At 45.0% G+C, this 15,901-nt stretch overlaps 1 protein-coding gene across 1 annotated transcript in view; it reads left to right on the top strand.

Annotated features, from left to right (window-relative positions):
* Positions 1-15,901, top strand: part of CDC5L (cell division cycle 5 like) — a 215,516-nt gene that overhangs the window by 161,112 nt on the left and 38,503 nt on the right. Inside the window, exons 12-13 of the mRNA XM_069236107.1 lie at positions 2,050-2,130; positions 3,628-3,873. Of these exons, the coding sequence (XP_069092208.1) occupies positions 2,050-2,130; positions 3,628-3,873 (327 nt within the window). The remainder of the gene's footprint in view (positions 1-2,049; positions 2,131-3,627; positions 3,874-15,901) is intronic.

Genomic DNA, 15,901 nt, shown 5'->3' with positions numbered 1-15,901 from the left:
TGACCTCAAAAAGCACACTTTAATGCAGAATGTACCACACTGCCATCTCCTACATCTAAGACCTAGAAAATCGAAACAAGACGATCAACTACTGCTAAATGCAGGCCACATTTTGAATGCGTCCTTAGGAGACTGTGCTGAAAAAACACCCTTTTTAGACACATAAAGCTAGTCTTTGAAAATGAGGTGTTTATGCGAGGAATAGCAATTAACAGTTTCGTGTGTAAATGCCACTTTTTATACCAATGTACTGTTGTATAGCTATTTTAGCCATGTTTTTAGACACGTTATTTTAGCAAGTAGGCCTGCCACTTATACACTTTAGCCCAGTTACATTTTATTCAGCTTCATTTTATTTTTCTAGCATCGGCCACATTTGCTGTGCTTTTTTCTTTTCTTTATCTAGTTGCTCTTTCGCCTAGGAAAGCATGGAGTCTTTAGGAAGACATTCTTTTCACTTTGTGCTTTCCTCAAGGCTGCAGCAAGACAGGGATGCCTCAAAGTGGTACTCTGTGTCTCCAACATTCACAAAAACTTTTCATTGTTATTATGAACACTTCTCGGTCTCATACACGTTAGAGGGAGATTTCAGCCAGATGATCACAACCACATGCTGATTGCATTTGCTTCAGCTGCTTGCTTAGACTACAGGAACCCTACATTGAGATGGTGCCTTTCTAGAAAACAGGCTTCCTTGTTCAGGTATGGGGATGGTGTCTTCCCAGGGGGGAAACCTAAAGGGCTGATTAGGGCTTATCACGCTGTACTCTGTCATAGCTTAGGTAGGAACCACATATATTACGCATAGTACCAGTATGGTGGGCTGTTCTTGTGTTTCACTCTTCTTGTCAGCATTTTGCTTTTAGTGTGTTTTATCATCCTAGTTATTGCAATTCCTGTCATTCTACCAAAGATGCAGTTAATTTAATAAACCCTATTGAATCATTCTTGGCCTCTGTTTGTCTTTGCATGTGTGAGACTAATGTACCTGAGAGAAAATGATGATATCTGATCCACCACGATTTCCCCTAAGAAGTCAATCTTGCCACGAATCACCCCTGCTCTTGGGCAAGGTGAAGCGCTGCTAGTTAGCCTCAAAAACCCAGATTAGGTCCACAGTTGTCACATGGTTTGGATTTAGACTCGGTTCTTCACAATTCAGGTGATTCTGCCGCCCGAATCCAGCAGCCTCGTTAGGTTAATGAGGGCCTACGTGACAGTAAAGTAGCATATCAGGCACTCGCTATAACAGTATATGTCTCACAAAATCAATAGCAATTCACTATATATACATTGTTTGATCACATGGAACATGCACCAATACATTCAGAGAACTTATTGTCAATGAAAAGTTCATTCAGAAAAAGAGAGCCTTCTTGGTTCTTCAGTGTAGTTCACCAGTCTGTAGTTTGTTTACAAATCGACATCTTGCTCTTCGATGTATGTAGATGTAGGATATTCAAATACATCTCATCTTTCATGTGTACAGATGTTGCATTTCAATTGTACCTCAGCAACAGCCGACACATGTTTCGTCTTAGGGAATAACCCAACGACTTCATCAGGGCTGATATAATGTCAAATCCTGTATATGCTTAAAGTTAAGACATCATATAAGACGAGCATCAGCATCTTTCGTCACGCTGTGTTAGCTAGTCAAACTACTCATCTAGGACATACCGAAGCTTTATAAACGATGAGCTATGGATCTATAAATTAATATAAGCAATATCGAGTGGTGAAAAATGTACACCGCATGTGCAGGTCGCGAGTACGCTAGTTGAAGGGGTTCTACAATAAACTTTTCTTAATTTAGTCTGGTGCATTTGAATTTGGTTCATGCAGAGAATCTGGGGCTCGGTGGGAGGGAATTATATCCCTCAGAAATAACATTACCGAATATAAAGAACTTGTTCTTATAGTCGAGATGTCATAACAGTGCTTTGACAGTCCTTTTTCAGTGTTTTGTTACTCTTAACTCACTAACTGGTATTTTTCTCCTCTCCAGCACTGTAGAATCACCAATGTTTTGTATATTTTTAAATCTAGGCACTTCGAGATGCCGAACGTGCAAGGGAGCTGAAACAGAGGCACAAAGCTGTGCAGAAAAGTCTACCACGGCCGTCAGAAGTAGGTTTTTCAAATCACATGTAGAAATATATGTAATAATCAAATCATATTATTTCCTATTGTAACCATTCTATACTTTTTGACACACTGTTGTGGTCTCCAATTGCTCTCTGCTATGGTCATGTAAGACTCACTACACATGTTGGTGTTTATATTTGGGACAATACATAATATAGTATTGCCTTTGTGGAAAGTGTTGGATGTTGTATGTGAGGGTCAGAGCTGTGCTTCAGCCTTGTTGCTCAGGATGCAGTGTTGCACTTGGGTATATCAGTGAAGCAGAAGTGTATACTCAAAAGGGTCACTTTTTCAACACATACCACATCTTGGTGATCTCCAGTGGGCGCTATTTTTCTGTGTAATTGACTATCTTGTTCACTTCACACACCAGAACAAACAAAGGGAAAGCCCATAGGTCTAGCACTAATGTACCAGGGCGTGTAAAGCCGGGCATTCAGAATTGCTGTTTCTTTGATGCATGTACATATGCCATTTACCACCATAAGCTCTGCCCTTTTAGCTGTTCCAGTGCTTGGAAAACTAGTCAAAAAGGATTGCTTTCACTATTGATTGAGTATAGGCGATAAAAGTTTTAATGCATGAGAGAGTGTGGTAATTGAATATACTTCCAGTTGTAAAACTGTCCCTCAATTACTTCTAATTGAATACTTCCTGGAAGGCGGAATGCTACACTAAATAGCCAGTACCTTCGGGTAAGGGAGTAATGTTCTAGGTGTGTCTAAAGCCCATTCTGTCTGCAAATATTGTAAGAACTGGTAACCATATGGTGTGGTGTACTCTTCTTTAACTAAATACATCCAACACTGTTAACGGCCAGTTTTCTTTTTATGAAATTATCATGATTGATGATGACCCACAGTTCATTGCTTGTATGTACGTTTTCTGCTGTTACTGGATTAGCAGCCTCTTTAAATTTGTATTACTACTATTGTTTGCATAACATCCAGTAATATTTTACTCCAATATTATCATTGGCCCTTAAGTAATGGCCTTCAATAACATGGTCTTCAAAGTTAGACCTAATCCTAAAATGAGAAAACTGCAGTTTTGCACTTGTATTGAAAGCGGAGTGCCTTTGTATAGGCAAGGGCGTAATGCAGGCCCCCTGTAGCACAGTGGGCTCCCGAATAGTTCACGGACCCCCAATCTTTCAGGAGGCCCCCATTTAGCCCAGTGCCTAATAATATCTGTGAAATGTGGGGAAGTCTAGGGCCGTCATCACATTCTGCAGGGGGGGGGAGCCCGTCTTTTTGTGCTATGCCACTGTTTAGAGGTTAGTGGCCATCACTAAAATCCTGTTACTAAAAGTTGATAACATTATTATTGTTTTTTCTGTAAGTGTTTGCTGTAAAAGATAAATCAGAGGGCATAGTGCAATTGAGGGGCTGCCTTTATGGAATAGCAGTAAAGCCTGTACTTTCATGTTGGCATTGATAGTTGGGTTAATTCATGAAAGCCTACTCTTTATTTTTACAGGTAAATGAAACTATCTTGAGACCCCTGACTGTAGAGCCTCCTCTCACAAACTTGCAGAAAAGTGAAGAGATAATTAAAAAGGAGATGATCACGATGCTTCATTATGATACCCTCCATCACCCATATGGGGATAACGCTGGTGGGAGAAAGGGCAAGGGTCTCGGATCAGGGTTTACCAGCACAGAACACATGGCATATCTGGAGATGAATCCTTATGAAAAAATTTCTAAAGAGGAGCTCATTAAGGTAAGGTGTATGTGAAGTATGTGTTGGTACTGAGATAAACCTTGAGTTTTTTAATCAGGAATTTTTCTTTCCAAATTATAATGTGTTTCATTGTTAAGAATGCAGCCCTCATTTTGTGTGATTGTTAATACTCCTATTTGAATCTGTTACTCTGATAAATGAGTTTACTTAAATTGTACACACTTCAAACCAAATTGTTTCTAGATTCTTCTTGACTGCATGTTGCATGGCAAGATTGTGAGTTGATCACACACAAAAAGGATATGGTCAACGCTCAAAAAGGTATTGCCATCGTCTTTGTCTACCTTATTGACTAGTTTGTGGTCTACCTAAATCTGTTTGACTACCTCCCATACCAACTGTAAGGAAATGCCTCCTTGGCATGGTTACCCCCTGACTTTTTGCCTTTGCTGATGCTATGTTTTGAATTGAAAGTGTGCTGAGGCCTGCTAACCAGGCCCCAGCACCAGTGTTCTTTCCCTTACCTGTACTTTTGATTCCACAATTGGCACACCCTGGCATCCAGGTAAGTCCCTGGTACCAAGGGCCCTGATGCCAATGGAAGGTCTCTAAGGGCTGCAGCATATCTTATGCCACCCTGGGGACCCCTCACTCAGCACAGACACACTGCTTGCCAGCTTGTGTGTGCTGGTGAGGACAAAACGAGTAAGTCGACATGGCACTCCCCTCAGGGTGCCATGCCAACCTCACACTGCCTATGCAGTATAGATAAGTCACCCCTCTAGTAGGCCTTACAGCCCTAAGGCAGGGTGCACTATACCATAGGTGAGGGCACCAGTGCATGAGCACTGTGCCCCTACAGCGTCTAAGCCAAACCTTAGACATTGTAAGTGCAAGGTAGCCATAAGAGTATATGGTCTGGGAGTCTGTCAAACACGAACTCCACAGCACCATAATGGCTACACTGAAAACTGGGACGTTTGGTATCAAACTTCTCAGCACAATAAATGCACACTGATGCCAGTGTACATTTTATTGTAAACTACACCCCAGAGGGCACCTTAGAGGTGCCCCCTGAAACTTAAACCAACTACCCGTGTAGGCTGACTGGTTCTAGCAGCCTGCCACACTCGAGACATGTTGCTGGCCACATGGGGAGAGTGCCTTTGTCACTCTGTGGCCAGTAACAAAGCCTGCACTGGGTGGAGATGCTATCACCTCCCCCAGGCAGGAGCTGTAACACCTGGCGGTGAGCCTCAAAGGCTTACCCCCTTTATTCCAGCACCGCAGGGCACTCCAGCTAGTGGAGTTGCCCGCCCCCTCCGGCCACGGCCCCACTTTTGGCGGCAAGGCCGGAGGAGATAATGAGAATAACAAGGAGGAGTCACTGGCCAGTCAGGACAGCCCCTAAGGTGTCCTGAGCTGAAGTGACTCTAACTTTTAGAAATCCTCCATCTTGCAGATGGAGGATTCCCCCAATAGGGTTAGGAATGTGACCACCTCCCCTTGGGAGGAGGCACAAAGAGGGTGTACCCACCCTCAGGGCTAGTAGCCATTGGCTACTAACCCCCCAGACCTAAACACGCCCTTAAATTTAGTATTTAAGGGCTCCCCTGAACCTAAGAATTTAGATTCCTGCAACTTACAGAAGAAGAAGACTGCTGAGCTGAAAACCCCTGCAGAAGAAGAAAGAAGACACCAACTGCTTTGGCCCCAGTCCTACCGGCCTGTCTCCTGCCTTCCAAAGAAACCTGCTCCAGCGACGCTTTCTCCAGGACCAGCGACCTCTGACTCGTCAGAGGACTGACCTGCTTCCAAGAGACCAAGAAACTCCCGAGAACAGCGGCCCTGTTCAACAAAGACTGCAACTTTGTATCCAGATGAGCAGATTTAAAGACCCCTGCAATCCCCGCAAAAAGCGTGAGACTTGCAACACTGCACCCGGCGACCCCGACTCGACTGGTGGAGAACCAACACCTCAGGGAGGACCCTCCGGCGACTCCGAGACTGTGAGTAACCAAAGTTGTCCCCCCTGAGCCCCCACAGCGACGCCTGCAGAGGGAATCCCGAGGCTCCCCCTGACCGCGACTGCCTGACTCTAAAATCCCGACGGCTGGAAAAGACCCTGCACCCGCAGCCCCCAGCACCTGAAGGATCGAAACTTCAGTGCAGGAGTGACCCCCAGGAGGCCCTCTCCCTTGCCCAGGTGGTGGCTACCCCGAGGAGCCCCCCCCTTGCCTGCCTGCACCGCTGAAGAGACCCCTTGGTCTCCCATTGAAATCCATTGGAAACCCGACGCGTGTTTGCACACTGCACCCGGCCGCCCCAGTGCCGCTGAGGGTGTTCTTTTTGTGTGAGCTTGTGTCCCCCCTCCCCTGGGCCCCTACAAAACCCCCCTGGTCTGCCCTCCGAAGACGCGGGTACTTACCTGCTGGCAGACTGGAACCGGGGCACCCCCTTCTCTCCATTGAAGCCTATGCGTTTTGGGCACCACTTTGAACTCTGCACCTGACCGGCCCTGAGCTGCTGGTGTGGTAACTTTGGGGTTGCTCTGAACCCCCAACGGTGGGCTACCTTGGACCCCAATTTGAACCCCGTAGGTGGTTTACTTACCTGCAAGAACTAACATTACTTTACCTCCCCCAGGAACTGTGAAAATTGCACTGTGTCCACTTTTAAAACAGCTAAATGTGTTTTATGTAAAAAGTATATATGCTATTGTGATTATTCAAAGTTCCTAAAGTACTTACCTGCAATACCTTTCAAATGAGATATTACATGTAGGATTTGAACCTGTGGTTCTTAAAATAAACTAAGAAAATATATGTTCGGTGGCATGTGTAGCTGCAGATACACATGTTGTGCATAGTCCGCCGTCTGGTGTTGGGTCGGAGTGTTACAAGTTGTTTTTCTTCGAAGAAGTCTTTTCGAGTCCCGAGACCGAGGGACTCCTCCTCCTTTGTTCCATTGCGCATGGGCGTCGACTCCATGTTAGATTGTTTTTTTTCCGCCATCTGGTTCGGACGTGTTCCTTTTAGCTCTGGGTTTCGGGACGGAAAGATAGTCTTAACTTCGGAAAACTACATCGGTATTGTTTCGCTCGGTATCGGGTAAGAATAGAATCAACACCGAATCGTGAAGAGCTCCGGTAGCCCTTCGGGGTAATTTCGATCCCCCGTCGGGGCCTGGTCGGCCCGACCGCGTGTAACATCGACACTGATGGAACGGACCCCGTTCCGATTCTGTCCTAAATGCCACAATAAATATCCATATACAGACCAACATTTGGTCTGTAACTTGTGCCTGTCGCCCGAGCACAAGGAAGAAACGTGTGAGGCCTGTCGTGCGTTTCGGTCCCGAAAGACGCTCCGTGACCGGCGAGCCAGAAGATTGCAAATGGCGTCCACGCCGACAGGACACCGAGAGTTCGAGGGACAAGGAGAAGAAGAGGAAGCCTTCTCCATCCATGAATCGGACTCGGAGGAATTCGACGTCGAAGAAACCGTGAGTAAGACGTCGAAGCAAGCACCACACAAGAAAACAGACAAGGCCCAGGGGACGCCACTGCCAACAGGCCATGGCTCAACCCATAAAGTAGGTGACCGTCCATCGGCACCGAAAAAGGCCGAACTGGTGCCGAGATCGTCCGACTCGGGTCGAGACACAGGCACGCAGCAATCTCGGGACCGAGAAAGTGCTGCCGAAAAAGATCGACGCCGAGACAGCGGAACCGAAGCTGCTCGACGCAGAGACAGCGGCACCGAGGAAGATCGACGCCGAGAAAGCTCGACGCCGAAAAAGAAAAAATTCTCCTCGGAGCCGAAAACAAGCAGAGACACAGTTTCGGTGCCAAAACGACCAGCAACCGAACCAACTGCCAGCTCATATACAGAGGAACAATCACTGTCCTCTCAAATGCGCAAACACAGATTTGAAGAAGAGTTACAGACCACTGATGTAGACCACACACAAAAGCGGATCTTCATACAAAGTGGGACAGGGAAGATCAGCACTCTTCCCCCAATCAGGAGAAAAAGGAGACTCGAGTTCCAAACACAAGAACAAACACCACAAAAAATGGTGAAGAAGTTAACTCCGCCACCCTCTCCTCCACCTGTAACTCACACATCACCGGCACAGACTCAGTCACATTCACCGGCTCATACCACCATGAACCAAGACGACCAGGACGCTTGGGACCTATACGACGCCCCAGTATCAGACAATAGTCCTGAGTCGTACCCTACCAAGCCCTCACCACCTGAGGACAGCACAGCGTATGCACAGGTGGTAGCTAGGGCAGCAGAATTCCAGAACCTGTCGAGGATGACTTCCTTTTCAACACCCTCTCCTCCACCCATAGCTCCTACCAAAGCCTGCCTATGCTTCCAGGAATGCTAAGGCACGCAAAGCAGATCTTCAAAGAACCTGTCAAAAGTAGAGCGATTACTCCAAGGGTGGAGAAAAAATATAAAGCACCGCCCACGGACCCTGCTTTTATCACCTCACAACTGCCACCAGATTCAGTCGTGGTAGGGGCAGCTCGCAAGAGAGCAAACTCGCACACATCAGGCGATGCACCACCTCCAGATAAAGAGAGCCGCAAGTTCGACGCAGCTGGGAAAAGGGTCGCAGTACAAGCTGCAAACCAGTGGCGCATCGCGAACTCTCAGGCGCTCCTAGCGCGATATGATAGAGCCCATTAGGACGAGATGCAGCATCTCATCGAGCATCTACCCAAAGAATTTCAAAAACGGGCAAAACAAGTGGTTGAGGAGGGACAAAACATCTCCAATAACCAAATACGCTCCTCTATGGACGCAGCGGACACAGCGGCAAGAACAATAAATACCGCAGTAACCATAAGAAGGCACGCATGGTTGCGCACATCTGGCTTTAAACCGGAAATACAGCAAGCGGTGCTCAATATGCCGTTCAATGAACAACAATTGTTTGGACCCGAAGTGGACACGGCAATTGAGAAATTGAAAAAGGACACGGACACAGCCAAGGCCATGGGGCACTCTATTCCCCGCAGGGCAGAGGCACTTTTGGCACCTTCCGCAAAACAACCTTGAGAGGGGGGTTTCGGGGTCAAGCCACACAAGCCAGCACCTCACAATCTACACCGTCTACCTACCAGGGACAGTACCAAAGGGGAGGCTTTCGGGGCCAGTATAGAGGAGGACAATTCCCTAGAAACCGGGGAAAATTTCAAAGTACAAAAACCCCTGCAACCAAACAGTGACTCACAAGTCACTCAACCCCTTCACACAACATCAGTGGGGGGAAGACTAAGTCAGTTTTACAAATCTTGGGAGGAGATAACAACAGACACTTGGGTCTTAGCAATTATCCGACATGGTTATTGAATAGAATTTCTCCAACTCCCTCCAAATGTCCCACCAAAAACACAGAATATGTCAAAACAGCATTTAGACCTTCTAGAACTAGAAGTTCAAGCATTACTGCTAAAGGACGCAATAGAATTGGTACCATGTACACAAATAAACACAGGAGTTTACTCACTGTACTTTCTAATACCAAAAAAGGACAAAACACTGAGACCAATCCTAGATCTCAGAACACTAAACACCTACATCAAATCAGAACACTTTCACATGGTCACGCTACAAGACGTGTTACCACTGCTAAAGCAACAAGACTACATGACAACCTTAGATCTAAAGGACGCATATTTCCATATACCGATACATCCCTTGCACAGGAAATACCTAAGGTTCGTATTCAAGGGAATACATTACCAATTCAAAGTGTTGCCGTTCGGTATCACAACCGCACCAAGAGTATTTACAAAATGCCTAGCAGTAGTAGCTGCACACATCAGAAGGCAGCATATACACGTATTCCCGTACCTAGACGATTGGCTAATCAAGACCAACTCCCTCACAAAGGGTTCACACCACACAGATTATGTCATACAAACCCTCTACAAACTCGGTTTCTCCATCAACTATACAAAATCTCACATTCTGCCGTGCAAAACACAGCAATACTTAGGAGCGACAATCAACACAACAAAGGGAATAGCCACTCCAAGTCCACAAAGGGTTCAAAATTTTCACAAGGTTATACAAGCCATGTATCCAACACAAAAGATACAGGCAAAGACGGTATTAAAACTCCTAGGCATGATGTCCTCATGCATAGCCATTGTCCCAAATGCAAGACTGCACATGAGGCCCTTACAACAGTGCCTAGCATCACAGTGGTCACATCCACAGGGTCACCTTCTAGATCTGGTGTTGATAGACCGCCAAACATACATCTCACTTCTATGGTGGAACAGTATAAATTTAAACAAAGGGCGGCCTTTCCAAGACCCAGTGCCACAATACGTGATAACAACAGATGCTTCCATGACAGGGTGGGGAGCACACCTCAATCAACACAGCATCCAAGGACAATGGGACGTACATCAAACAAAGCTGCATATAAATCACCTCGAATTGTTAGCAGTATTCCTAGCGTTGAAAGCATTTCAACCCATCATAACCCACAAATACATTCTTGTCAAAACAGACAACATGACAACAATGTATTATCTAAACAAACAGGGGGGAACACACTCGACACAGCTGTGCCTCCTGGCACAAAAGATATGGCAATGGGCAATTCACAACCACATTCGCCTAATAGCACAATTTATTCCAGGAATCCAAAATCAACTAGCAGACAATCTCTCTCGAGATCACCAACAGGTCCACGAATGGGAGATTCACCCCCAAATTCTAAACACTTACTTAAAAATTTGGGGGACACCTCAAATAGACCTATTTGCAACAAAGGAGAACGCAAAATGCCAAAACTTCGCATCCAGGTACCCACACAGGCAGTCTCAAGGCAATGCTCTATGGATGAACTGGTCAGGGATATTTGCGTACGCTTTTCCCCCTCTCCCTCTCCTTCCATATCTAGTAAACAAATTGAGTCAAAACAAACTCAAACTCATACTAATAGCACCAACATGGGCAAGACAACCTTGGTACACAACACTACTAGACCTGTCAGTAGTACCCCATGTCAGGTTGCCCAACAGACCAGATCTGTTAACACAACACAAACAACAGATCAGGCATCCAAACCCAGCATCGCTGAATCTAGCAATCTGGCTCCTGAGATCCTAGAATTCGGACATTTAAACCTCACCCAAGAATGTATGGAAGTCATAAAACAAGCTAGAAGACCATCCACTAGACACTGCTATGCAAGCAAATGGAAAAGATTTGTTTGCTACTGCCATAATAATCAAGTTAAACCATTACATGCATCTCCAAAGGATGTAGTGGGATACTTGCTACATTTACAAAAATCAAATCTAGCCTTCTCTTCCATAAAGATACACCTCGCAGCAATATCTGCATACCTGCAAATTACCCATTCAACTTAACTATTTAGGATACCTGTCATTAAAGCGTTTATGGAAGGCCTGAAAAGAATTATACCACCAAGAACACCACCTGTTCCTTCATGGAACCTCAACATCGTCTTAACAAGACTCATGGGCCCACCTTTTGAACCCATGCACTCTTGCGAAATGCAATTCTTAACGTGGAAGGTTGCATTTCTCATTGCCATCACATCTCTAAGAAGAGTAAGTGAAATTCAGGCGTTTACTATACAAGAACCTTTTATTCAAATACACAAAAATAAGGTAGTCCTAAGAACCAATCCAAAGTTTTTACCAAAAGTTATTTCACCGTTCCACTTAAATCAAACGGTAGAACTACCAGTGTTCTTCCCACAGCCAGACTCAGTAGCTGAAAGGGCACTACATACATTAGACATCAGAAGAGCACTAATGTACTACATTGACAGAACAAAAGAAATTAGGAAAACAAAACAACTTATTTTGCATTTCAAAAACCTCATACAGGAAACCCAATATCAAAACAGGGTATAGCCAGATGGATAGTTAAGTGCATCCAAACCTGCTACCTTAAAGCAAAGAGAGAACTGCCCATTACACCAAGGGCACATTCAACCAGAAAGAAAGGCGCTACCATGGCCTTCCTAGGAAACATTCCAATGAACGAGATATGTAAGGCAGCCACATGGTCTACGCCTCACACATTTACTAAGCACTACTGTGTAGACGTGCTATCCGCACAACAAGCCACAGTAGGTCAAGCCGTACTAAGAACTTTATTTCAGACTACTTCCACTCCTACAGGCTGAGCCACCGCTTTTGGGGAGATAACTGCTTACTAGTCTATGCACAACATGTGTATCTGCAGCTACACATGCCACCGAACGGAAAATGTCACTTACCCAGTGTACATCTGTTCGTGGCATTAGTCGCTGCAGATTCACATGTGCCCACCCGCCTCCCCGGGAGCCTGTAGCCGTTTGGAAGTTATCTTCAACATTTGTACATTTGTAAATATATTACTTAAACCTTAGTTGGTACATACTTATTCATTCCATTGCATGGGCACTATTACTAACATACACAACTCCTACCTCACCCTCTGCGGGGAAAACAATCTAACATGGAGTCGACGCCCATGCGCAATGGAACAAAGGAGGAGGAGTCCCTCGGTCTCTGGACTCGAAAAGACTTCTTCGAAGAAAAACAACTTGTAACACTCCGACCCAACACCAGACGGCGGACTATGCACAACATGTGAATCTGCAGCGACTAATGCCACGAACAGATGTACACTGGGTAAGTGACATTTTCCTTTTCTATAACAAAACCTATTGGCTTGGAATTGTCTCTGAGTGTGTCTTCCTCATTTATTGCCTGTGTGTATGTACAACAAATGCTTAACACTACTCCTTTGATAAGCCTACTGCTCGACCACACTACCACAAAATAGAGCATTAGTATTATCTCTTTTTGCCACTATCATACCACTAAGGGGAACCCTTGGACTCTGTGCATACTATTCCTTACTTTGAAATAGTGCATACAGAGCCAACTTCCTACACCAGCCGTTCCCAAGATATGGATGATGTGGGCTCACTCACGTAATGTGACATGATTCATCATGACCCGCCTCACCCCTCCCTGGTAAGGGTGGGCTCAACCTCAAATGGAATTTGAGGGAGTTCTTAGAAATAAACTGATCTGGATAGTTTCTAGTATCCAGTTGTATCAGTTAAAATACCTTAGGATAAACCGCAAGATATTTTTTTTATTGGGTGGTACCTTAGGTATTGATAGAAAATACCATAAGGTATTGTTAAGGGAACATGCCAGGGTGTTATAGCCCTACTGTCCCTTTTCTACACATACAGGTTTCTGCATTTCCTAAAGCCAAACCTGGTTCGGGCATTCTTCAGGGTTTAATAGAATCCCTAATCTTTTAACTCAAGAATAATTTAAAAGTATTACAGGAAAGGACCTACTGCTCCTCTTCAAACTTTAGGTCATACACCCTGATAGGAGGTAGAGCATATGAGAGAATAGGTATATTAAAAACATATTAGGAGTATGGTAGACCTACAGTACATCTTTGTAGTTGATTTAGTCAACTCCACTCTGATACTTAATTATTGAAAGTGAAGCTAAAAAGTTGTGGCACACGTGATCTTCAAACACTAACACATCTTACTAAAAATGTGATTCAAATTAGTTGTGACTATCAAATCCATGCTACTTACATCATGTGCCAGGCTGCTTTACCTAATCTATTGTAACCTTGTGCCTCATAGTCCGTAGACAGGTCGACGCCTCCTGTAGTCACACACTGGAAGAAAATCTTTTATCAGAACAGACTTTTCCTATATCTAAGGTGGAGGAAACAAGTTTTTTTTATATATCCCCACTTCACAGTTCATGTACTACTTAACCCAATCAGGTTGCAGAGAAAGATATAAAAAAAAACCGCTATAGTTTGGTAGTTTAGAGGGTGTGTGTATCAAAAAAGCAAGGTAACATGCCATGCATCACTCTCATCCACTTACTTTGTCAAACAGCGTCACCCTCTGTATTCCTACCATGCCCCCTTTCCAACCGTACCCAAGTTGACCAAAAAATATGTGGTTTCTCCACTTCCACCATCAAAGGTCGCTGGACCACCGCTTCCTTCTGGCCATGGTCTGATTCAAAAATCTTGGTTTGGCAGCACTGCCCTTGGTCCCGGCACAGACGATTGCTACCAAGGCTAAGCCTTCAGCATCGACCACAACCACCTCAGACAGAGGACATGTTTTGGCATGACCCAACCTTCAATGCTGACCCAGCAGCCAAACCCATCTTCCTCAGCACCGACAAACTCTCAGCCTTCTAAACCGAAACACTCAGTACTGAAACCTTCGGCTTCTACATCCCCTATCAAGCCCATTCTGGAGAAGCTAGACATTTGCCAGAGGAAAATACAGATAGAAGTGGGGACTGATCACTTTATTGTTCCCCCTTCCTCTCCTCCACCTGCAAAGAGGAAATTTACTTTTGAGGAGGCACTTGATCTACCTCTTCCTCCCAGGATGAAGATCACCCTCCCACCTCACCCCACCAGAAAAGGAAAATAAGTGTATAGATGCTGCTGGGAAGAGGGTTGCTACACTGGGCTGCCAAGCAACTGTGCATTGCTAAATCTCAGGCCCTGTTGGCCTATTATGATAGAGCACATTGGGATGAGGTGGAGGCACTTTTACAGTACATCCAGGAAGAACATAGAAAAAGGAGCCAACAGCTTGTTACAGACGGTTAGGCCCTTACTAACTATTCCATTCCCCGTGCCCTCGATGCTGCGGATACTGCAGCTAGATACTAATGTCCTCCTTAGGCGACACGCTTGGTTAAGGTGTTCCGACTTCAAACAGGAGGTCCAACAGGCAGTTCTAAACATGCTCTTTGATAAAGAACACCTGTTTGGCCACTGGTAGATCCTACCTTTAGAAAAAATCGACAGAACGACACAGACCCGGCCAAGGCAATGGGAGCATTACAAACTGCCTCTTCGCTGGGCTCCTTTCATCGCCCAAGTTACAGGAGTGCATACAAGTCCACCTCCTCAGAGGCATACACCTTGCAACAGAAACAGCCCCAAAACCTTTTACACCAAGAGTTACTATAAAGGCTACTTCAGAGAAACTAATAACCGGGGTACAGGCAAGGGTGCCTCTGCTTGCGCAGCAACACCTACTGCAAAACAGTGACTACCCTATCCCCCTGCAGCCTGACCACACAACACCTGTCCGGGGCAGACTACAGTATTGTATCGTCTAAGGTGCCATCACCACAGACAAATGGGTATTAGCCATAATCCAACTTTGGAATTGTCTGGAGCTCATTATCACACCAACCAATAGGCCACCTTGCTCTCACAGGTTTTCTCAGGAACACCAGACAGGACTGACTGCTTTACGTGGCTGTTAATAGATTAAGAGTGCTATATTTAAATGTTTTAATAAACAAGCTCCTGGACGCAGTTGGAAGTCATTTACCTGCTCCTTACTGAATATTATGATAATGTAGGGTGGTCAACCATGCCAACAGGATATTACTTTGTGAAATATTTAAACCTTTGAATTATACCGGATTAGTTTGAGCCCTGCATTCTAAGGCACCAGAACCTAGTTGCTTTAAGCATACTCACCACAGTTTTTCTGCTCTGTCGGTTTTAAATTAATGTGGCACTCCTTCTGTGGACATTAATAGCTGCCAGGTGTCTCAATGATAAATGCCTCACTTCAAGTCAGTTCTGTCCTTTTAACAGACATCACATTGTATACTGGGAATGTTGCTGTTAATATTGTAACTATGGGCTCAAAACCCCACCTGCGAAGTTCAGTTGGGTAAAAAGACAGGATTAGCTGACTGTACCACAAATGATAATGGGACCCCATACAGCTATACATTTTGCAGGTATATGGAAAGCCTTGTGTTAGTTTGCACCACTAACCCATTTGTATGGTGACAGCAATCTCTTCACAGGTACAGGTCACCACACCATGCAATTAATGTTTAAAGCATGGAGTGTTTGGCAGGTGATCTTTTATACTGATGTGTTAGAAAAAGGGGCTGATGTTAAAGGGTTTTATCCATTCTGTGTTAATGGGTAAATATGATAGTAGGTATTAGCCAATATTATTA

This window comes from Pleurodeles waltl, chromosome 5 (assembly GCF_031143425.1).
Source record: "Pleurodeles waltl isolate 20211129_DDA chromosome 5, aPleWal1.hap1.20221129, whole genome shotgun sequence".
Lineage (NCBI taxonomy): Eukaryota > Metazoa > Chordata > Amphibia > Caudata > Salamandridae > Pleurodeles > Pleurodeles waltl.
The sequence above is the reverse complement of the archived record's forward strand: the minus strand, read 5'-3'. Positions and strand labels throughout refer to the sequence as shown.